Source organism: Bubalus bubalis, chromosome 1 (genome assembly GCF_019923935.1).
Source record: "Bubalus bubalis isolate 160015118507 breed Murrah chromosome 1, NDDB_SH_1, whole genome shotgun sequence".
Lineage (NCBI taxonomy): Eukaryota > Metazoa > Chordata > Mammalia > Artiodactyla > Bovidae > Bubalus > Bubalus bubalis.
The window spans coordinates 202020066-202044208 of NC_059157.1; the positions used below are offsets into that span (position 1 = coordinate 202020066).

At 51.4% G+C, this 24143-nt stretch overlaps 1 protein-coding gene across 6 annotated transcripts in view; it reads left to right on the top strand.

Annotated features, from left to right (window-relative positions):
* Nucleotides 1–6793: 6793 nt before the first annotated feature.
* KAT2B (lysine acetyltransferase 2B) overlaps nt 6794–24143 on the top strand; it is a 97531-nt gene continuing 80181 nt past the window's right edge. For all 6 annotated transcript variants that reach the window (XM_044948745.2, XM_044923953.2, XM_025294276.2 and 3 more), the window contains exon 1: nt 6794–7054. In XM_044948745.2, coding sequence (XP_044804680.1) covers nt 6809–7054 — 246 coding nt within the window. In that variant the 5' untranslated portion in view covers nt 6794–6808. The remainder of the gene's footprint in view (nt 7055–24143) is intronic.

Sequence of the window (24143 nt, forward strand, 5' to 3'; positions counted from 1 at the left end):
GATTCAAGGGACTGGATCTGGTAGACAGACTACCTGAAGAACTAGGGATGGAGGTTCGTAACATTGTACAGGAGGTGATGACCAAAACCATCCCAAAGAAAAAGAAGTACAAGCAAACAAATATATTGTGGTGAAGTGAGAAGTTGCTTTTTGTCATACAAAGTGTGGATCCAGTATTCTAGACAAGAGGAAAGACGTGCCTGTTTGGCCAAGAGTGGAAATGTGTGTACATCCTGCTGAGTTTCTATGTCAGAGAGAGCAGGGTTCCTTCCCAGAACACTGTTGGCAGAGTTGCGTGCTTTTGATAGGGACTGACCCTCAAAGCCTAAAGTACCTGGATCTATCCCCACAGAGTAAAGGTGCCTCTAACCCTTGTCCACAGGCTTCATTCTGTAAATGCTGAGAAATATGAGCAAGAAGGATGCAGCCTTCCTTGGAGTGTTTACTTCTGGGGAGGCGGGCACTTGGGAAATGAGGTAAAAGCAGTGAGGAAGGAGGACTTCCTTCTTTTTCTCTTCTCGGCCATGCGGCTCGGGGGACCTTCTCCTGGACCAGGGCTGGGTCCAGGCCCCCTGCAGGGGAAGCACAGAGTCTTAACCACTGGCCCCCTACCGAGGACCATGATTTCTTTAATAATACACATCTCTCTGGCAAATGAACACATTAAGAAAATGTGGTTGGTGAACATGCAGATATTAAATCACTCTATGTTTTTCTATAAGTTTAAGACATTTTATAACAACGTGCACAGCTTTGTGCTTTGGGGGGCGGGTATCATGTTACCATGCCCCACCTTGTTTTCGTTTGTTTTCTTCACCCAAAGTGTTTGCTGACGTACAGCACTTCTTTTATAAATTTTGAAACACTCCCCTCTGGATTTTGATTTTAGCCCCAGAGGGTCAGCCAGCCAGGACTTAAGATTACGGAACTGAAGAGACAGACTTTCCCTTGATAAGGAGACCCTAAACTGGGGAACCTGTCCTAATACAAGCTTTTTCTTAATGGATGTGAAAGTTGGACTGTGAGGAAAGCTGCACGCTGAAGAATTGATGCTTTTGAACTCTGGTGTTGGAGAAGACTCTTGAGAGTCCCTTCAACTGCAAGGAGATCCAACCAGTCCATTCTGAAGGAGATCAGCCCTGGGATTTCTTTGGAAGGAATGATGCTGAAGCTGAAACTCCAATACTTCGGCCACCTCATGTGAAGAGTTGACTCATTGGCAAAGACTCTGATGCTGGGGGGGATTGGAGGCAGGAGGAGAAGGGGACGACAGAGGATGAGATGGCTGGATGGCATCACTGAATCGATGGACATGAGTTTGAGTGAACTCCGGGAGTTGGTGGTGGACAGGGAGGCCTGGTGTGCTGTGATTCATGGGGTCACAAAGAGTCGGACACGACTGAGCGACTGAACTGAACTGAACTGAACTGAAACTGGGAAACCTGTCCTAATACAATCTTTTTCTTAATTTGTGAAATTATGTGTATGAACATTTTTATAGAGTTTGAGAATTAGACTCCCTCTTACAATGATCTGACACTAACATTAGTAAAATTCATGATATTCAGACTTTTTACAGAAAATCTAGGTCACACCAAAGTTTGGTTCTTTGGAAATTTGATTTTATCATATAATGTTGAAGTTGCTCAAAGAGATAAATATTCATATATTGCTTTAGATAAGCAGTCAGTCATTTAGCCGGAGTTCAGAAAAAGGAAACTTTCTTTTACTTACTTTGCACCTTTATTGTACATGATAGGTAGGTTGGTAAAACAGGTGTATGTATTAGTAATTATAAATAAAAAACAAAAGTGAAAAATCCTCTCTGTTTTCAAATGCCATGCTCAGCCAAACACGGAAAATCCCATGCACGGCAGAGCCTGGTAGGCTGCAGTCCATGGGGTTGCTAAAAGTCGGACATAACTGAGCGACTTCCCCAACATTAGATATGAAAATTTCTATTAAGAACACCTAAAAATAAAAATGAATAAAATTTAGCACTAATAGTATTTGGGGCATAGTTAAGGCTCACACTGGAAATCATGATTTAATTGCAAAAATGCTTGAAAACCAAGGAAGGAGATTTTATGTCTCCCCATCCTAGGACTCATTTGATGATTATTTTTCAATAATTTTTCCTTAGAAGGATAGACTTTATTTTATGTATACATGCGCTCAGTCATGTATGACTGTGACCATATGGACTGTAGCCCGCCAGGCTCCTCTGTTCACGGAATTTTCCAGGCAAGAATACTGGTGTGAGTTGCCGTTTCCTTCTCTTTCTTCTTTATTTTATTGGTTATTAAAATAAAAGTCCAATGATCACAGTCACTTTCTCCAGTGGGAAGCTGGCCCAGGGATCTCCACGCTAAGGCCTCTGCCTGCCCGGTCTTCATCTTATACTCCTGTCGAGCCTCTGTCTCCAGAAGCAGGCGGCTGTGCTGGGAGGGATGATGTCAGTCACCAGGCACCTGCTCTGCCACCTGCTCAGACCCAGCCCTGGGAGAGGAGATGCGCCCTTGGTGGGAACAGCATCAATCCGCTTGTGGCCTTCAGGGTTGGTGTTTTACAGAAGCTGAGTAGGAAGAAGTATGGCCCAAAGGTACTAGATGTTGGAGCAGCAACTGATGGTCCCAAACCTGCCTTTCTTGGATGGGAAGGTGTCTCCAGCCAAAGGATCCTGGATGAACAGGGGCCAGCCGTGCTGTTTGGGGGAGGGTGTCAGGCCAGACAGAAAACGCAAAGGCCCTGAGGCAGAAAAACCTTTCTGAGTTAAACCACTCATTTGGGAGAAGGGCCCAGAGAGGTAGCCCTTGCCAATCCGGTTATGGGGTTGAGAGTATATTTGCAATGTTATGAGAAGCTATCGGGGGGTTTCAAGCAGGGGGTTGTGGGATCAGGCTTGCATTTACAGTTTGAAAGCTCAACTGTGAAGAGGGGATTGTGGTAGAACAAGGGCAAAAGCAGACAGACCAGAAGGGGAGCTGTCAGTGGCCTGGGCAATAAGTGATAACCATGGAGACAGAGTGCGGAAGGAAATGGCAGCCGCTCCAGCGTCCTTGCTGGGAAACCCAGCGGGCAGAGAGGCGTGGTGGGCGACAGTCCAAGGGGCCACAGAAGAGCTGGACACGACTTGGCGATGAAACAACAGCAACGTGGAGACAGAGATGAACAGACTGGAGACTGAGTTTACAGGAAAATAAAAATGGGGAAAAGATGGCGTATGGCAGGAAACCAGCACAATATTGCAAAGCAATTATCCTTTGATTAAAAACAAAATTTTTTTTTAAATGAGAAAAAGAAGCTTTACTTTCAAAGGAGTCCAGTGAATGGCAACTCCATTTAGAAGCTGGCTGCAAATGTTTCTAGGTCTTTGTTTTGCTTTTGCGTTTTTAAATGCACTGATTGGACACAGAATTGTGCTTGTATGCCAGCATGAGTTTGTTTTGTTTTTGGCCGTGTGTCGAGGCACGTGAAATCTTAGTTCCTCAACCTGGGATGGAACCTGTGCCCCCTGCAGTGGAAGTATGGAGTCTTAACCACTGGACAGTAAGGGAAGCTTCAGTGTGAGTTTGGTTTTAACATAGATGGTATTATCTTGTACAGGGTTCATTCAGTAGTATTTCTGGAGATTTACCTATGCTATTACCCTTGTATGAGAAGGAAATGGCAACCCACTGCAGTACTCATGCCTGGAAAATTCCATGGATGGAGGAGCCTGATGGGCTACAGTCCATGGGGTTGCAAAGAGTTGGATAGGCCTGAGTGACTTCACCTCACTTTCACTTACTTGTCCTTGCGTAAAGGTTGCTTGGGACAGCTGCATACTATTCTACAGTATTTATAAGCCAGAAGTAATTTCCAGACGGTGACCTGCTCCTTTAATTCCTTTTCGCCAAGCCTTTTCTTTCCTAATTGTGGTTTTCTTCCTTCAGCAAGTTGTGTCAGGCTAAATAAAGAGGTAAACTGAGGCAAGCTAGAAGTACCAGAAACTGAGATTACTTGGGAATAGAATAGGAATTGCAGTTTGAGGAAATGCAGATCCCAGGAGGCTACAGGTGAGCGAGTTAGGTGGAGGGGCTGTAGCGGGGCGGGGGGAGCGGGGCGCAGTCATGCAGGGTCATCAGCTCGAGGACCGCTGAGACTCTCTGGCTGTTACCAGTCAGGAAGCAAGGGGGCGGTCTGCAGGACCAGCCTTTTGGGCGAATCCCAGGCTCAGTTCTTAAGTTCAACATTTCTTTCTTCTCAGGGCCCCGGGGGGTGAGATTTACATTGTAGATCGTCCTTTCTCAGTTGTGAATTCTTTCTAATTGAAAACCTTGCCTTTTCTTTTCTTGGTGCTTGCTTCATAAAAGGACGGCACCAGGGTGCTTCCTAAATGCTCACAGCGCCTGATTATGTAGACGCAGCAAGCCTCCTGGATCCTGTGCCCTTGAACTGTACCGGCCTGGTGCTTACAACACATTTTGAAGCAGGCCTTGACACTGTAGGCCTTCAGCCTAAGGCAGAATGTCATCTGGGCGCTCTGAGTGGGGAAATAATGAAAAATAACGTTCAGTGGATGTCACAAGCGATTCACCACTCGGACAGTGATGGTTTTCAGGGTAGGCCGAAATGAGGTTATTTTCTTCTGCTGCAAAACATCCTGGAAATAGCCTGCCTCCTGAATTCTGGGGACAGCTTGGGAGGGAGAGGTGATGGGCAAGGTAATATTGATGCTGGGTTCCCCCCACTATTTTATGATGAAAATTTCAAACATACAGAAAAGATTTAAAAATTGCAGTGAACACTCATATACCTGTCTAGATTCAACATTCCGCTGTACTGATTTGATCGTATATAACTATCTGATCATCTGCCTGCTTGTCCATTCACAGATGGATCAATCCACCTTTTTTTTTTAATGATTCTTAAAGCACACGGTGTATATCAGGACACTGTGTCCCTAAACTTTCAGCAGAACCACCAACTAGACTTTAATATTTATGATTTTTTGATTTCTTTTAAAAATATTTATAATTTTTTAAATATTGAAGGATATTTTTATCCAGTGAAATGCACAGATCTCAAGGGGACCATCAGTTTGACAAATGGCACCACCGGGAACCTAAGCTCCTCGCCTCATCTCCAGACATCATGATGTTGGACTTTGCTCATGGGATCGCAGCCTTTAAGACATCCTGCTGAGACTGTCCTGATGGAACTGAAGTCTACCATTTCGGACCTTCGGCTAGGGCTCAAGTTGGGAGAGGCCCTTTCCTTTTGTGCTGTCTCCAGTACTCTTGCCTGGAAAATCCCACGGACCGAGGAACCTGGTAGGCTGCAGTCCATGGGGTCGCACAGAGTCGGACACAACTGAAGCGACTTAGCAGCAGCAGCAGCAGCAATGTCACTGGATTTACAAACTTAGAAAAAATAGAGTTCATTTTTATATATCACTCTGTATTAAAAGTAGAAAGAACACAGAGAACCTAGAAAAAGGCTAGAGAAAATTAACTGGAAAAAAATGGGATGGGAAAGGGAATAATTCCAGGGAAAAGCACATTCCTCCAAGCGTTCTGGCTGGAGTTGGGAGAGAGCTATAAAGTATGCAAAGAATTTGATAACACACACATTAATGGCCCGTATTATGTAAAAATTATGACCGTTACAAAAGCAGGACACTTGTGGAGGGTCTTGAAATATAGTGCTGGGCTTTAAAAAGCTGCTTCGGAAAGGCCGACCTAAAGTGCACGGCCTTCAAATGAAAAAAACTGAAACGTATTCTCCGAATTACTAACTACCACCCTCCTTCTCATCAACCATGGGAACGGTAGTCTGCGACAGTCTCAACAAAGTTGAAAACGCTGAGTTGAGCTTTTTTTTTTTTTTAAGTTTGAGGCCAGAATCAACACATTCTTTTGGGTGCTGCCTAATTGTTTTCATGGTTAATATGCATGCTGCTGATATCAATTTTGAAAACTGTGAAACATTGCAGGAAAGGATATAGAAAGGAGTACGGTTCTAACCCCCACCTGCAGAGATGAGCCCGAGCAGCCAACTTCTCCCCCTGTGTTTAGTTTTCATACGGCGTTTCTTGGACGACCGTTCTTTCCACAACCAGCCCTTTCGAACAAAAATGTCAGAAAATATCGATTAACTGTCTTTCCCTTTCTCTGCCGGATGGGATCCAGAGATCGCTTATAGGCTCGAAGCGTTCTGGATTAAAAGAGAGACTTTGGAAGGCAAAGGAACTGCAAAAAGACACGCAAAACATCAAGCCTTTATTTTGGTGAATTAGCAACAAAGAAAAGGATTAGCGTGGACGGGTACTTTTCAAAAATGTTTTTTTTCCCCCGGGCTCCCGCTAGGGTGGAGGAAGTTGCCCGGCTCCGAGGGAGGGTGGACTGGAGTCGAGGGACGCACGGGGCGCGTCTCTCCCGCCTGCGCCCCTTTCGGGGACGGCTTGGAGGGGGGGCGGCCGGCAGGTGCCCGGGTCTCCCTCCCTCTCCACCCCCTCCAACCCCCGGGCGGGCCTCGCCCCCGGCGGCCGCGGGGGAGGAGCTGGGAGGAGCGCGGGGAGGAGCTGGGAGGAGCGCGGGGCCGGGAGGAGGAGCGCCCAGGCGGGCGGGGAGGCCCGCGGGGAGGAGGCCCGGGCGGGCGGCGGGCGGCGCCGGCCCCTCCCTCCGCGAGCAGCTGCGGCCTCGGCGCGCGGCGGGCGGCGGCGGGCGACGGGCGGGGGTCCCGCGCTCCGGCGCCCAGAGCCGGGCGGAGACCCTGGCGGCGGCCGCGGCCCCGACTGGCGGCGCCTGCTGCGCTCCGGGCCGGCATGTCGGAGGCGGGCGGGCCCGCGCCCGGGGCGCCCCCGCTGCCCCCCGCGCCCCCGCAGGGCCCCCCGGGCGCGGCGGCCGGGGGCGCGGGCTCCTGCGGGCCGGCCGCGGCTGGGGCGGCGGCGGGCGCGGCCGAGGGCCCGAGCGGCGGCTGCTCGGCCCGGATCGCCGTGAAGAAGGCGCAGCTGCGCTCCGCCCCGCGGGCCAAGAAGCTGGAGAAACTCGGGGTGTACTCCGCCTGTAAGGTAGGCGCGCCGCCCGCCCCCGGGCCGGAGGGCCGCCCCGCGCCGAGCCCCGTCGGGGGGCCCCGACCCCGAGAGGACCACCCCCTCCCCGCCCCCCCGCAGGCGTTGCTCCGCGCCCGCTCTGCCCTGGGGCGCTGCTGCTCTGTAGGAGCTCGCCGGAGGCGCCTTCCGGGAGCGGAGCGGGTCCCAGGGAGCCCCTCTCGGGGACTTGCGCGCCCCCCTCGGTCCTCACCTCGCTGGGCGGAGCTGGGTGGAAGCGGGGGCGCGCGGGGCGGGGGGAGCGGCCGCGGGGGCCCGGGGCGCTGGGCGTGCTGGCGGCCGGGCGCCCCGTGCTGTTACTGTTGCAGCCGGGACGCTGCCCCGGCTCTCGGCTGTAAACAGCACTCCGGCTCCCCTGCCCGTCCGGACGAGACGCCGCCGGGGGGCCGCTGTCAGCTCGGCTTGGACTGGGTGACGGCGGGGCGGGGACGGGCGTCCCGGCCCTGCGCCCCCAGCAGAGGCGGCCAGGCCGGGAGCTCGGGGTCGGTGACCCCGCGCGCGCGTCCCCCGGCCAGGGGGCTTCAGCGTCTGCAGGGGCTTCTCGGCTCCTGGGTGCGCTCCCCTCCGCGCCGCTCACGCCCTGTGTGGACCCTTCCCGGTTCCGTACAGGCTTGTCGCCTGGTGTAGCATCCACTCAGACTTGAGTGTTAACGGGCATCTCCCGGGAGCCGCTTCCATGCTCACTCCGTGTCCGAAGGGTTGGGACGAGGCTGAGAGCCTGCTCTCAGGTGGTGTGATGCTGGGCGGCTCACAGGCCCCATCCCGAGGGGCAAACCCCAGTGCCACCCGGGACGGTATCGGATTACTGAAACTGGGAGACAACAGTGCCCCGAGGCTGGTGTTTCTGAAGGAGCAAAAGTGACCGAGGAGGAGAGTGCTTCTTAGAAGGGCCCGGAGGGTGCCTGCCAGGCGCCGTAGATGAGTGAGAACGAGGCGGGGGAGCCGCGGCGCAAGGCAGGTCTGCGCCGGGCCGGGAACGGGCCCAGGTACCCGGCGGCCGCGGGTTCGGAACCAGAGGGAGTCGGCCCGGCGGCGCCTGTCCGCTCCGTGTTTCTAGTCTGATTTTTTAATCGGGTTCCTTCTCACCCTGCTGCCTGAAGTTTTGGTTCTGTCTAAAACCCTTGAGCATCTGTGCCCTGCATTCATATTTTTAATCCTTTAAAATGTTCATGAGTGAAATTAGCACCTTTTCTAAAGTTTGTAACTTGAGTGTTTTACGTTCCCATTGACAACCAAACCTATTGGAAGGGAAAACCTTGTCATCGAGGGTCTCTCTTCTTGGTCCTGGGAGGCTGCAAGTCTCCGTATCTAGTTGTTCATTCATTCATTCATTCAGTGTTAGAGGGATGCCCATCAGGGGGCCAGGCATTGTGCTGGCTGGAACAGTGACACCCAGAATGTGTCCTTCTGGGGCTGCTGGCTGGACGTGTGCGCGGCCTTGAGTGCAAGTGGTGGGTGAACCAGTTACAATGAATCTCAGAAAACCTGCCTCCTTAGAATGCTGTTGGCACTCAGAGCAGGGCCTTCACGGACTGAAGCAGGGGTTGGGCAGGAATAGCTTCCTGGAGGAAGTGTCAGCGGGTGCTAAGGACTCTTAGCGGTGCAGGGGTGAGCTGCAGCTTCTTGTAGTGGAGAAACTGAAAGTAGTTAGGACAGCTTGGAGCTGGGCCAGCGGGACCTAGAGGGTTGGTAGGGAGGTGTGTGTGGCCAAGAGGGAGGCCAGGGGTCTTAATATTATCTCGGGCTTTTTGTTTGTTTGTTTTTTAACTGTTCTTGAGTGTGAGGAGGTGCAGGAGACCAGCATGTGTGTTCTTTTCTGAGCTTGCCTGTACCTTTTATGTAAGAAAACCCCAAAGGACAGATTCCCCTACCTTCTGTCACTGATCGGCCACTTGGCAAAAGTGACATCTCTCTGGAGAGAGACAAGTACGTTCCTGGGGGTGGAGGGTGGGGTGGGTGTTGGAGCTATTGAAAGAAAATAAGCCTCAGACCTGATAAAAGATCTGGCCTTTAAACTTCACAAACAAACAGAAAAAGAAGGGAGCTAGTTCCTAGCCAGGGAGGGGCACCACACCCCAGAGAGGAAAAAAAAAAAGAAAAAAAGAAACAAACTTGTTTTGCAGGATCCAGAGTAGAGTTCTTTGAACTGTGTCCTGGCTCAGGTCGCTCAGGTGACCCAGGCAGAGTGATCGTTAAAAATGTAGGTCTGACCTATTCTGTCCCTCAGTTTAGTTCAGTTCAGTTCAGTTCAGTTCAGTCGCTCAGTTGTGTCCGACTCTTTGCGACCCCATGAATCGCAGCACGCCAGGCCTCCCTGTCCATCACCAACTTCCGGAGTTCACTCAGACTCAATGTCCATCGAGTCAGTGATGCCATCCAGCCATCTCATCCTCTGTCATCCCCTTCTCCTCCTACCCCCAATCCCTCCCAGCATCAGAGTCTTTTCCGATGAGTCAACTCTTCGCATGAGGTGGCCAAAGTACTGGAGTTTCAGCTTTAGCATCATTCCTTCCAAAGAAACCCCAGGGCTGATCTTCAGAATGGACTGGTTGGATCTCCTTGCAGTCCAAGGGACTCTCAAACCGCAAGGCCCTGTGTGGGCTGGCCACTGTTGTCTCTCTGGCCCCTTTTGAGGGCTGTGCATGCAAGGTTCCCTTCTGTCTCAGGGCCTTTGCAAGTACTGTTCACCAGGACCAAAAGCTCCTCTTCCCTCACCTTCAAGCGAACTCCCAGCTCTTCCTGAAAATCTCAGATTCCTTGCATCACATTTACAACCTTATTCAGCCTTCCCATTCTAAATTTTCAGAAACCCCCTCTGTACTTATTTCTTCTTCCTTGTGCTTTTATCTTGACTTTTAATTGTGTGATTATTTGATAATGTGTTTGTCACTCTGCATAGATCCTAAGTGATGTGGTTATTGACTGGCTGAATGAGCTAGAAAAAACTGAGATGATTAACTGCTAGAAGACCAGTAGTGAAATTGTAGCCTGACCAGTCCTTGACAGTTGGGTGGAGGGAATTGGCGATTTTTCACATAGGGCATTTCCAGGGCTCTCACAGATGTGCATAGGACTAGATTTTTAGTGTTATAGAAGGAACCCCGAGTAAGTTACAAGGAGCCCAAATCCACATCTGTTTGAATGAGAGTGTAATTTATGTACCGGAAAACCAAAACCATTACCTGACTTTTCCTAATGAAATAGGCCATTTGTTGACGAGAGGAGGCTGGAGGGGGTGGTGGGTGAGAGCCCCCTGAGTTCACATTTCAGGCCCCACTGCGTGACCCTGGACATGGACTTGACCTCGCTCTCTGTTTCCTTGTGTACAACTCGGGCCTAGGAGCCTCCACCTCGCAGGGTGACACTGAGCACTTCAGATGGGCTCCTGTGTCTGAGCACCAGCAGGTGCGTGGGCCATGCATCCTCTGAGCAGCTCAGAGGAGGGTACCCTGGAGACGTGGGAGTCGAGGAGGAACGCAGGGCTTAGTCTCCTGTCTCAGCTCTGCCGCGTGTGTGGCCTTGGGCACCAGTCACGGAGTTTCCCTCTGAACCTGGCTTGCTTCATCTCTAAGATGGAGACCATGACTTCAGCCTTGAAGTTCAAAGACAGAAGGTCCCAGAATGTTCCTGGAACCTTAGACTGTTGGGTCCGCGCTGGCAAAAAGAACCTGCCTGGTGCTGAAACAGAAATAGAGTTTCAGATGTAGAAAACAAACTTATAGTTACCAGGAGAGAAAGCCGTGGGGGGGATAAACTGGGAGATTGGGGTTGATGTGTGCACGCTGCTGTGTATCATATAAGCACAGGAAATCATCCTCAACAAGCTGTGGTTCCCTACACGGGAAAAGACTCTAAGGAAGAGTGGGTGAATGTGTATGTGTAACTGATTCACGCTGGTGTACACCTGGAACTAAGCAGCACCGTAAATCCACAATACTGCACTGCTGCTGAGTCGCTTCAGTCGTGTCCGACTCTGTGCGACCCCACAGACGGCAGCCCACCAGGCTCCCCCGTCCCTGGGATTCTCCAGGCAAGAACACTGGAGTGGGTTGCCATTTCCTTCTCCAATGCAGGAAAGTGAAAAGCGAAAGTGAAGTCGCTCAGTCGTGTCCGACTCTTAGCGACCCCATGGACTGCAGCCCACTAGGCTCCTCCGTCCATGGCATTTTCCAGGCAAGAGTACTGGAGTGGGGTGCCATTGCCTTCTCTGCAATACTGCACTAAAAATTACTAAAAACAAGAAAAGAAATTGCCTGGTGCTGTGCTCAGGGTCCCAGTCAGGGGCCGCCAAGCAGTTACAGAGGACGCAGTTGATGGGATTCCGGGCTGAGAGCCATACTTGAGAGAGAGACGTGGGCACAGGGCTAGAAAATTAGTCATTTAAAAAATAATGGTTTATCATCTAGAAGGGGCCCTGAGTGTGAAACTCAGTGGGCACAGGCACAGGTGCTGCTGTGAGAGAAAGCTCCCTGCGCTGGGGGTGTCAGGGCCACTGGCAAACGGGGGTGGGGTGGGCTGGGGCAAGAACCAGCCTTGAAGTTGTGGGGAGCGCGGGAAGCCTCTGTTTGCGTTTGTCCGTCCTCCTGGGAGCAGACTGCTGTTCCAGCATCTGGAGCAGCGGCTCTTACCCAGGAGCTCTTGTGCCCGCCGCGGGATATTTGGCAAAGTCTGGGGACATTTTCAGCCATTGTAATGGGGGGAGGCGGCCCTGGTGGCAGCTGGTGAACAGGCCCGGGGTGTTGGTGACGTCCCATGGTGCGGGCCACCCCTCCCCACCCACCGCAGGGACCCGGCCCCCGAGACAATGGTGCAGAAGCCGAGAAACTGCCTCAGGAGAACGTTGATTTTCCCCCAATACCATAACTTTGCAGCCGGGGAAAAAATGAATACTTTTCATGTTAATTTGAATAGCACTCAAAACCTGAAAAAAATCTCGTTTGTGAATCCTGGGCATATTTTTAAACAGCTTTATTTTGGTATAATTTATAGACCATAAAACTCATCAACTGTGTGTAGTCAGATGCTTTTGAGTAAACGTGTCCAGTAGTGCTTACATGACTGCAGTCCAGCGTTATCACTCTGCCATCCCTCCCACCCCCCAAAAGTCTGGGCCCCACCCCCCCACCTCCCACTGTGGGCACCCTTTTAAAAGGTGATGTTTTATGTAAGGTGATTGTTGGTTTGCAAACAGAAACTCAACTGAAAGTATCTTTTGGGAGACATTTTCAGATCAGCAATATTGTTACAGCAAAGCACAGCACACCCAGGTGGGTAGATAAAATGTTTAAAACAAAAAAAACCTTCTCAGCCTCTAGCCACATTGCTCTAAAAGGGGGTGCCGTGGAACCAGGCACTTGGGCGGAATGTTTTATTTGGCAGGCACCATACAGAAAGTGAGAAAGATGACCAAGTTGAATTATTTCCTCCTAAACTCTCAGAGAAGATTGAAATGCCAGCCTGCAAAGCCTTCAGATTACAATTTGCAGTTTTATGTAACTGAGAAAAGTAGTTTATAGGACAAAACAGCACAAAAATCTGCTGAGGACTGTTTTGTTTTAGGAAGCCTGTGATTGCAAAAATAAGTGTTTTGTGAGGCCGTGCTGGTGGGTCTTGTGTGTGTTTCTGTTTACCGTTCAGTAGATCTAAACCTGGTTACCTGTCCACACTGGAAGGATTTAATCCTGCGTCCATTTAATTCTGTAAATCCACGGGTCTGACTGGTCGTAGGGATCGTTGAGGGTGAAACATGCAGTTTCATTCCAGGTACCGTGGAACAATCAGAACATCTGCTTCTCAGATGAGAGACCTGGATACTCAGTGCCAGTAAAGCCTGGGTGTCTACGGCTCAGCGGCTTCTGATGGAGTTGTCTGTTCCACCCTGAGAGGAAGGTTCAGGAAGAGTTGTCAGAGGTTTCTGGCTCTGGACAGTCTCCTAATTTGAACCCGACTCCATGCTTTGAATCTGCCGAGGTGCCTGTGGGACTGCAGGCCAGCCGACCCCCTGGAGGGTGGCCTGCCCCCCAGCCTGGTGCCCCGGGGCAGGCCTCACTTGCCTGCCTTTCAGGCTCCTCGCGGGTGGCAGGGGCCTCCTCGAAGGTTTACCATGAAGACAAGATTGTTGAGCTTCTCCGAGCCTTCTTAGAACACAGGCATTCCACGGACGTCTGTGTTATTTTTTAACAGTTTCCGTTGCTATCAGCAGTTTTGTCGCTAGCTAGCGTTTTGCTGCACGTCATCTGATGCTTCCACCTGGGGGAACAGAAAGGCTGGGAGGTCGTCTCAGCCACCAGCAGGGCTGAGAGCGGAGGAGGGAGCCGCCGGCACCCGCGTCCTCCGCGTCCCAGGCGGGGAGGGCGCCTTCCTGCAGATGGTTTACTGGGGCCTGCGTTCATGGCAGGCCTTCTCCTGCTCCCGATTGATGTGCACTGTGCTCCTGTTGAGAGAGATGTTCAAAGGCTTTCTCTAGTTCATTGAGACGTGCAGGCCGTAAAGTGAGCAGAGTAAGTGTTCTTTATGACTGACCCGGGCAGACAGATGCATGCCCTAGATTGTTTTAAAGCTGACAATCAAGAGCGCCACCGCGCTGGCCCCAGAGAGTTCTTTGTGGAAGGGAGATGAAAGGGATATGAGTCCGGCCATCCCAGGTGCCAGATGGGCTGGAGAGGTGAGGACTCGCAGGTCCTGGGAATTGAGGAGTCCCTGAACAGCTCCAGATAAGACTGCACATGTGGCAGAATTTCAGCACAGTCCAGATGAAGCAGTCTCTGTACACTTGCGCTGCGCCGCTGGTGCTCAGGTCTTCAGTGCGTGTGAGGGTCTGGGGGTGCGCTTCGGCATATTTGCACGTCTCTGCCATTGTCACGCAGATAACGCTGCGGAGCGCTTCCCGCCCCCAGAGGGCCCGCGTGCGCCCTCCCCACTGCCGGTACTCTTTTTTCTGATGCTCCTTGCCAGAGACAGCTTTGCCTCCTGTGGAGGTCACATCAGTGGAGGCACGCACGGCAGATCCTCCTTGCCTCTGGCTCTGGCGCTCCACGTGGCAGCCTAGGCTGCGTGTGTGTTCTCAGCTGTAGCCCTAGTTCATAAAAGCCCATGTTTTTAAGCTAGAAAACAAGTTAAAATTGGTTAACCATTTACAGAATGGAAGTCATTGGATGTGGACAGCTTACTAGGATGAATTTTAATTAGGCTTGTGAAACTTTTATTTTTTTTTTGTGGCTGCACGGCTCTGCGTGGCTTGTGGGCTCTCAGTTCCCTGACCAGGGATTGAACCCAGGCTCCCGGCAGTGACACCACGGCCTCCTAACCCCTGGACTGCCGGGGAAGTCCCCTGATTAGGCTTCTGAAAGAAAAGATGGGAATTTGATCTTGAGATGTACAGGAAGAACCCACGAGGGTAAGACTGGCGGGAAATCTGGGCGGCGTGCTGGCTGCCCTGATGGAGACAGGGGCTGGATGAGAGGCGGGCCCCGCAGCCTGTGGCCTCCCTCCTCCCTGCAGCCCTTGGGGAGGCCTTGCCGGTGAATGTCAGGCCAGGTCCTGCCGTTGCCCCCCTTGGCTCTGGATGGTGACTGAGCTCTACACTGTGTCCTGTGGGCCACGCAGAGCCGTGCATATTGCATGCGGTGGCTGGAGTCCGGTCCAGAAGGCTCCAGTGGACGCCAACACCTCCTTGTTACCGGCCCAGGGGGTGGACACGCAGCACAGAGACCGTTCCTCCTGGTTCACACCCACCCGGTCTCCAGAACCGTCTGCTGAGGCCGCTAAGGGCCCCGTCCTCCCCAGGAGCGGCAGTGAGGCGGCTCGATTACTGTACAGCCTCTGGTTTTCCCAAACAACTCATCCTTGAAAACGCGTGTTAAATATTCAGGATAAGCTTACTTTTTAATGGAATCATATGGACCATAAAGTAATCTTTTCTGTAGTTGATACAATTAACACACCCGGATTTTCATCTTTCTGTCTTGCGTGTGCACGTATATAACACGGGGGTGTTCTCCCCGCTTATATATTCACTAAACATTTGTTTCCAAGGGCAGCTTAGGAAGACTGCCACTCAGGTGGGCTTTCTTTTTTAAAACTTCTTACCGGAGTGCAGTTGATGAGCAGCGTTGTGTTAGCTTCCGGTGTCCAGCAGAGCGAGTCAGTTACACATAGAACTGCCCTGTTTTGACTCTTTCCCGCTCAGGTCATCACTGAACACTGTGCTGCACAGTACGTCCTTGAGTGAAAATGAAAGTGAGAGTCGCTCAGTCGTGTCCCACTCCATGGACTATACAGTCCCTGGAATTCTCCAGGCCAGAATACTGGAGTGGGTAGTCTTTCCCTTCTCCAAGGGACCTTCCCAACCGAGGGATCAAACCCAGGTTCTCCCGCATTGCAGGCGGATTCTTCACCAGATGAGCCTCCAGGGAAGCCCACAGCGTGCCCTTGTTAGTTATCTATGTTACACATGGCAGTGTATTTATGTCCATTCCAATCTCCCAATTTATTCCTCCCCACACGATAGGCTTTCTTTAATTTGTTCTTCTGTTTGTACCCAGAGGCCCAGACACAGGACTTACTATGTTTTTAATCAGGAGTCAAATGCATTTATTTTGGAAAAAAAAGTGTGAATGATGTCTCTGATGATTCCCTTGGAGTGACGCACCACCTCACCTTAGGAGGTTTCCTGTAGTCTCTTCAGTGACCTCAGGGCAAGGCGTGAGGGGGTATTTCCATAGAGTCCACACCATCAAGCCGGCCCCCACCCACGCTGGGCCTGGGCAGCCTCCTGGGAGGCTTCTGTGGTCTGCGGAAGAGTCCAGAAGTGCAGGGTGACTCCTAGCATCCTAGTGACTGATGGCCGCTGCTCGGCTTGGCCGAGTTTGCATCGGCTCTAACAAGCGGGTGTTGAAACTGGCTGGCAGACGGCCAGGGAAGCCAAGGTCAGCGCACTTTGAAACAGCGACGTGAGTCCTGGCAGCCAGGCCTTGAGCGTCCCCGCAGGACCACCTGCCCTGCCACCTCCCGGGGATGTGTCCACGAGCGCTGGCAGGACGGGGGGTGGGGGGGCTCCCCAACGTGCCGCTTTCATGCTGTGAGTCTGCGGGGTGGTGAGGGTCCTGCCCCCTGCACAAGCCTCGGATCTCTCAAGCGGAGAGAGGGGTCCTGCCAGCATCCCTGTTCATCGGGCAAACCCTCCTGGAACGCGCCGGGTGCTGGCGTAGACACAGGGGCGCAGCGGCAGATGGGCGCTCGCTCTGGGAGAGCTTGCTTTCTGGTGGCAGAAGCAGACAGTAAACAAGAAAATAGCAGAGAGTGTTAAGTGCCGTGCACACAAGAGTGAAAACAGAGCCGTGGAAAAGGCTCCCTGGGCGGCTCCGCCAGACGTGTGCCCGTAAAGTCCTCTCTGAAGAGGGGACTGTCCTGGACCTGAGTGATGGCAGGGAGCCAGCTCTGCATGGGGCCCCGGGACCCGGGGAGAGGCTGCCGCAGAGACTCCAACCCAGGGGGCTTGGCGGAGTCACAGGCAGCTGGGACCACTGGGCTGGGGGGGCGGGGGTGAGGTGGGGGAGCCGACGGGGCCCCCCCATTGGATCATCCTCACAGGGTGAAATGATCTGATCTCCCACTTCCGAGCAGTTTCAACAAATGCATAGCCAGATCCAGAACGTTTTTGTCACCTTGGAAAGTCCCCCCAGAAGCAACGGCGGATCTAGTTTGTATCCCCCTAAGCTTAGTTTTGATATTCCTGCATTTCTCATAAATGATCCCACATGGTACACACTGTTCCTTTTTCACTCTGCTCAGGGTTTGGGGGGTTCATTCATGTTGCTGCATGCATCAATAGTTTATTTCTTTTTATTGTTGAGAAATAAATCCACCATATGGATGTACTATGGTTTATCTGTCTACCTGTTGATAGATCTGGCCTGTTTGCAGTATCTTCAGAGAAGACATAGTTATTTTAAGCATCCTCTTTGGCTGCTCTAAGAAGGATAAAGTGTGTAAGAGAAAGGGTAGAAAAAGAGGGCCATTTGAAGTTATTACAGGCTGGATCTAAGTGGATGGTGGCTTGGATGAAGGCAGAGGACAGGTGAGGAGACAGCTTGAGGCTGTATTATGAATTTAGAAGCAACAGGATTTGAGTTATTGGGGGGGCATGCTGGCGTGTGAAGAAAAGAGAGGTGAATGTGTGTGATGTGTAGGTTGTTGGCCTGAGCAGCTGAGGGGAGGGATCCATTTTTTAAGATGGTGAGACCGCGGGAGAAACATTCAGATGGATCAGAGTTGAGAACTCTCTTATGGACATGTTACGGTGTGATTCTGAGTCAAGGGTGATGTTAAAGTGAGATGATTCATTTAGCAGTTGTGTGTAATATCTGGAGCATTCTAAATAGTTAGCAAATGGTAGTTACTATTCCCGGAGAAGGCAATGGCAACCCACTCCAGTCCTCTTGCTTGGAAAATCCCATGGACGGAGGAGCCTGGTAGGCTGCAGTCCATGGGGTCGCGAAGAGTCGGACACAACTGAGCAACTTCACTTTTACTTTTCACTTTCATACATTGGAGAAGGAAATGGCAACCCACTCCAGTGTTCTTGCCTGGAGAATCCCAGGGACGGGGGAGCCTGGTGGGTGGCCGTCTATGGAGTCGCACAGAGTCTGTGTGACTGAAGTGACTTAGCAGCAGCAGCAGCAGCAGCTACTATTCCAGTTACAGGCAGCACTAATTAAACCTAAGTGTCCGCAAAGATGAATGGATAGAGAGGTGTGGTGTGTATACACATTGGGTTGTTCAGTTCAGTTCAGTCGCTCAGTCATGTCCGACTCTTTGCAACCCCATGAATCGCAGCACGCCAGGCCTCCCTATCCATCACCAACTCCCGGAGTTCACCCAAACTCATGTCCATCGAGTTGGTGATGCCATCTCATCCTCTGTCATCCCCTTTTCCTCCTGCCCCTAATCCCTCCCAGCATCAGAGTCTTTTCCAATGAGTCAACTCTTTGTATGAGGTGGCCAAAGTATTGGAGTTTCAGCTTCAACATCAGTCCTTCCAAAGAACACCCAGGACTGATCTCCTTTAGAATGGACTGGTTGGATCTCCTTGCAGTCCAAGGGACTCTCAAGAGTCTTCTCCAACACCACAGTTCAAAAGCATCAATTCTTCGGCGCTCAGCTTTCTTCACAGTCCAATTTTCACATCCATACATGACCACTGGAAAAACCATAGCCTTGACTAGACGGACCTTTGTTGGCAAAGTAATGTCTCTGCTTTTCAATATGCTATCTAGGTCGGTCATAACTTTCCTTCCAAGGAGTAAGCATCTTTTAATTTCATGGATGCAGTCATCATCTGCAGTGATTTTGGAGCCCCCCAAAATAAAGTCTGACGCTGTTTCCACTGTTTCCCCATCTATTTCCCATGAAGTGATGGGACCAGATGCCTAGTTTTCTGAATGTTGAGCTTGAAGCCAACTTTTTCACGCTCCTCTTTCACTTTCATCGAGAGGCTTTTGAGTTCCTTTTCACTTTCTGCCATTGGGCTGTTGCTTAGTCCTAAAATGGATGAAATAATGTCACTCGCCGCAGCATGGATGGATCTGGGGATTATCCTACTAAGTGAAGTAAGACGAATGCCCTATGTTATCACTTACATGTGGACGCTAAAATAGTACAAGTGTACTTACAAAACATAAACAGACTCATCGAAAGCAAGCTTATGGTCCCCAGAGTGCAGGGTGGATACCTTAGGAGCCTGGGTTTAACGTATACACACTGCTGTGTGCAGAACAGGTGAACAGCAAGGCCCTGCTGTATAGCACAGGGAACTGAATTCAGTATCTTGTGATAACCTGTTAACACACAGTATAACTGAATTACTTTGCTGTACACCTGGAAGGAACACAATATTGTAAGTCAGCTAAACTTGAAAAAAAACCAGTGCTAAGTGGTGATTATTGATCTTAATACAGTGACTTGCCCAACTGGAGGCAGAGAGTGAGTAAACAGAAGTAGTGGGAAACAGGGTCCCCTGGGTAAAGAGGAGAGCAGCTGATGGAAGGTCTTGAGTTTCAGGTAGAAAACTTCACACTGAATCCGCGTGCTAACAGTGAGTCTTCGCACCAGGAAGGAGACACAGGATATTTTAGAGCCAGGAGGTCGAGGTCGAGGTTTTGGCCTGGGGTGCTTGCTCCTTGGCCAGCCCGGTGAGCGCAACAAGCAGGCCTCTCTGAGCGCGGACTCGGGTCCTGCGGGCCCTGGGGTGGGGAGATAGGACGATGCAGGGGACAGTCACCTTGGGAGCGGCAGACCCAGGTGCTTGATTTTGCTGGTGGCGTTTTTGAGCGGAGCCCGTGTTCCGTGCAGGGCGGGGCGGGCGTGTGCTCAAGGTGGGGAGGGGCCGTTCCTTCCAGCCGCTGGTGGGGCTCTGCGGGGCCTGGTGGTGAGAGAGGAGTGAGCCGGGAGAGGCTTCGAAAGGAGAGCCAGGTGGCCTGGGATGGGACCTCGCAGGCAGGTGGTCGCCCTGGGAGCTGGGGAAGTGGATGTAGGGAAGGGCGGTGCGCAGGCTGCTGGGGCTGAGGGCGGCCTCGAGAACCTGGCCGAGGAGCCGGGTGGGGAGCGGGGTGGGGGCCCTGCTTTGCGGCTGGTGGGGCTGCGAGGCTGACCGGCGCGGCGCGGTCTGTACCACTCGTCTGGTCGGTTCGGTGCCGAGACAGCAGGCGGGACCGAGGGGTCGTCCCATCGTCGGCAGCCCGAGGGGCCCCTGCCCGCCCTGGAGGCCGCGCCGTCCGCTTTGGGGGTCTCTGGCGAAGCCCACGGTGGGGATGCGCGCAGGTCGAGGCCGCAGGAACGTCCGCGGCTCTGCGCTCTGTGGCCGCAGCCTCCTGAGCCCCTCCGGGTGACGCCGCTGGCTTTGGGCCTGGAGGGCTGACTCGGCTGAGATGAGGGGTCGGGTCCCTCGTAGGCCGGCCGCGGCCCTGGAGTTGTTCTGACGGCGTCTGGAGGTCACGGGGGTCACCGTGAAGACTCAGGTCTTGACTTGACTCCAGCCTGGATGCAGGGACGTCCTCCAGACCCAGGGCTCTCCTCCCAGAGCTTTCCCGTTGGCTGATGTTGGCGCGTCTCGGAGGGCCTGCAAGGGCGCTGTGTGCATCCTGACTGTACCCGGTGGTCTTCCTGGGGTCATTTCTCAGGGCTGAGTTCTCTTCTCCTCTGTACCCCTGACCACTCTCCTCAGTCCTTTTTTTACTGGTTCCACGTGGCTTCCAGACCAGAATGGCACCCTTCCTCAAGGTCTCCAGAGACGCCTGTGTTTCCGAGTGCCTCACTGGTTGTCTGTTTTCTCCTTCCAATTCTGTTTCCACTTTTTTTCTTTTTTTGGCTGTACCCTGCTGCACGTGGGGTCTTGGTTCCCGAACCGGGGCTCAAACCCTCGCCCTGCAGGGGAAGCGCGGAGTCTTAACCGCGGACCACCAGGGGATCCCCAGTTTTCACTTTCATTCCCGGGCAAATTCCATCTCCTGAGGAAAGACTGTCTCCCCACTCCCACTTCCTTTTACCTGCGCTCAAAGCCCCCAAATCTTAAAGATCCCGGTTTCCAGTCACAGCTTTATGCTGTCTGCGGGCCGTCCACGGGCAGTTGTGTAAGCCAGAGGGATTATCACCGAGTGAGGAAAGAAAAAAGTTCGCGTCCCAGAAAGGATGGCTTAGCCGCTTGGATTCACAGCGTATGTGGAAAGCTCCCGTTAATCAGGGAGAAGAGAGGTTTTAACAGTCGCATCCTTGAGGCCACCTTCCCATTTCGCTGCTCAAAGTGAGGTCCTCACCTCCCTGTTTAGAAATGAGATTCTGGGGCCTCACCCTGGCTCTCCTAATTCTGAATCTGCATTTTAACGAGATTGCTGAGGTAATTCGGGGGCAGATTAAAGTTTGAGAAACGCGGCTGCAAATCCCACGAGTATCATTCAAACTGCTTCCAAAGCGGTTCACTTCCAGAGACAGCATTTATTGGAATCACAGCTCATACAGCAGACTCCGGGTGTTGTTGCTGTTTTAAAATAGGAGGAAAGAAAATTTTTTTTCCCAAAGAAATACATGATTAAAAAAAAAAGGCATGCTCACAGTTAAGGGCAGAATTCAGATGGCTCACAATGCCGGCAAATCAAACCTTAAGACGCTCCCACCCCAGTCCTCCCAACCCCAGCTTGCTCTTCCTTCTCTTGGACTCATTTTCAGAAATTGTCGGTCTCCCTTCTTCTCCTGCTCTCCTGAGGCTGCATCTTCCATTTTCTACTATAGTTTAAGGAGGGGAACTGGAGTCATTGTACAGAAACCCAGTTCTGATTACGGTAGAATGAATTTGCAAACAAGCTAGAAAGTTGCAGGGCAGCAGGTCAAAGGTGTCAGTGAGTGAGGAACGCCAGCTAGAGGGCTTTTATTATTAGCCCGTCTTAATTGTTTTAGCCTCTCCACTAATTGTGAAAACAGGGCAGCCTACTTAAGGGCTTATTTCTGTCGCTTGTTATTTCTCCTTTGCTGGGGTAGATTCTGAAAGGCGTGGCCACCGGGATGCTCTGACTTTTGCTTTTTCCCTGATCAGAAAGGACATTGATGGAGACCCGCCCCCACCAGGGGCTGGTTTTTTATGATGATGATGGTTTTTAAATGTAACTTATTAAGGTTCTTCCATTTGTATTTGAGAAAATAAGCCTCAATTTTGGGACACACTGTAGAAAACTCATATTTGAATGGATATGAGTTCAATAGCGAGTTCTTGTCCTTTTAAACCACAGCTTTATTGAGGTATAATTTGCATGGCATAAATTCCTCTGGCTTTAAGTGTGCAATTCAATAATTTTAGGAAACTATCTGAGTAGTATAGTCATCACCGAAATCCAGGTTTCCATTGCCCCAGAAAGGTTGTGTCCTTTTGAAGTCAACCCCGTGTGCACTTCCAGCCCAGACTACTGTCGACTTTCTGCTGCTGCTCAGCCGTGTCCGACTGTGCAACCCCGTGGACTGCATCGCCCCCCAGGCTCCTCTGTCCGTGGGATGCTCCAGGCGAGAATACTGGAGTGGGTTGCCAGCCCTCCTCCAGTGGATCTTGCCAACCCAGGGATCGAACCCAGGTCTCCTGCATTGCAGGCAGTTGCTTTACCGCTGAGCCGCCAGGGAAGCCCAGTCAACTTTCCACCTCTATACATTTGCCTTTTCTGGAGATTTATATAACTGAAATGTATACTGTGCGATGTTTTGGTGACTGGCTCCTTGCATAATGCTTTGCAGCTCTTCCCTGTGTTAGCTCGTATCATCCCATCGCTGGTTTCTGTCGTGTGATATTCCAGGAGGAATGCTCCATTTTATGAATTCACCGGTTGATGGACTTTGGGTTCTTTTCACTTTTTGGCTAATATGAATAATGTTACTGAAAATGATTTTTTTTAAGTTGTGGTAGAATATTTATCACATAAAATTTATCATCTTAACCATTTTTAAGTTCAGCAGTGTTGAGAAATTCACCCTGTTGTACAACCATCATTGTCTCTCTAGTGTATTTCATCCTGCAAACGGAAACTGTTCTCATTGAACAACAGCTCCCCACAGCTTCTGTTACTCAATTCCTGGCAACCTCCCCTTGTCTCTATGATTTGACTACTTTTCACTCTGTGTTCTTCTGATGCACAGAAATTTTACATTTTGATTAAGTCGTGTTTTTGTTGTTGCTGTCTATGCTTTTGGTGTCCTGTCCAAGAAATCATCAACAAGTCTAATGTCAAGAAGCTTTTCCCTTATGTTTTCTGTTAAGAGTTTCATTGTTTTAGGTCTTTAATTCATTTGAGGTTAGTTTTTCTATATGATGTAAGAGTCCAACAACTTCATTCTTTTGCATGTGAATATTCAGTTTTTCCCTTTGTCGAAAAGGTTGCTCTTTTCCCATTGAATGGTCTTGGCCCCCTTGTCGAGAATCATTTGACCACCTATGTGAGGGTTTATTTGGGGGTTTTCTGTTAGTTTAACTTTTTATGAAACTGCTGAGTTGTTTTCCAAAGCAGCTGCTCCGTGTTACAGGCCCCTTCAGCAGTGCCCAAGGACTCGTGTGTCTTCATGATCAGACATATCACCTGCTCTTTTGACTGCAGTCATCCTCGTGGGGGAGAAATTGTATCCCACTGTGGTTTTTGTTCTTAACCTTTGAACGATTTGCTTTTGTCCAGCCTGGAACAGAGAGGTAGCAGAACAAACACACGTGCACAACCACAGGGCCTGAACACACTTGGTGCTTCTCAGGGCAGACTGAGCAAACGCAGGGAGGTGTCTTAACGTCTAGAGCTTCTGCTTTCTCTTCTGAGTTGCGGGAGCAATAAATCCCTTTCTCACACAGGCTGAGACGGGACTGGGTATGCAAGTGCCTGTTTTAGCCCATGCCGTAATGTTGGAGTCACAGTTTTACTCCCTAATCCCGTCTGTATGTTTTCGCTGTGGGACATTCCCTGCCACTGGTTTAACTTCTCGGGGAAGCACGACTCTGGCATTTTAAGCCTGACAGCGTCCTGCTGGAGGACCTGGCGTTCCTGCTGTGGCTCCTCTGGGTGCCAACCAGGACTCTTCAGGCCCGGAGCACCCCGCTCCCTGTCTGCCTGCCATCTGGGTCATGGTTACTTGTTTATCCAGTTCTGCTTCCTTCTGTCCTGGCTTCTGCATCCTCTGACCTCTCACCCTGGATCCTGCCGGGGCAGAGACCATTTTTATGCCGTCGGCGTGTCGGCAGCACTGAGGCAGCCTTTCTCTCTTGGCGCTGCTGCTCTGCAGAGATGAGCTCCTGGGGAATGAGCTCCCCACCCCCCATGCCCGGGTCGTAGCTGCCACAGTAATTGGCTTGGCAGTCACTCCCTGCGAGGTTGTCCTGCAGCTGATACTTTGTTGAAGCTGCAAGGCCAACCCCCTTGGGAGTTCCCCGAGCCAGCAGCCGTCTGGTCTAATTAAGGTGTTTTGAAGGGAGCCCTCTTATCTCAGAGAACAGTGGCGGCCGGAACATCTGGAAGGCAGATAGGGAGGCCAAGCCGGA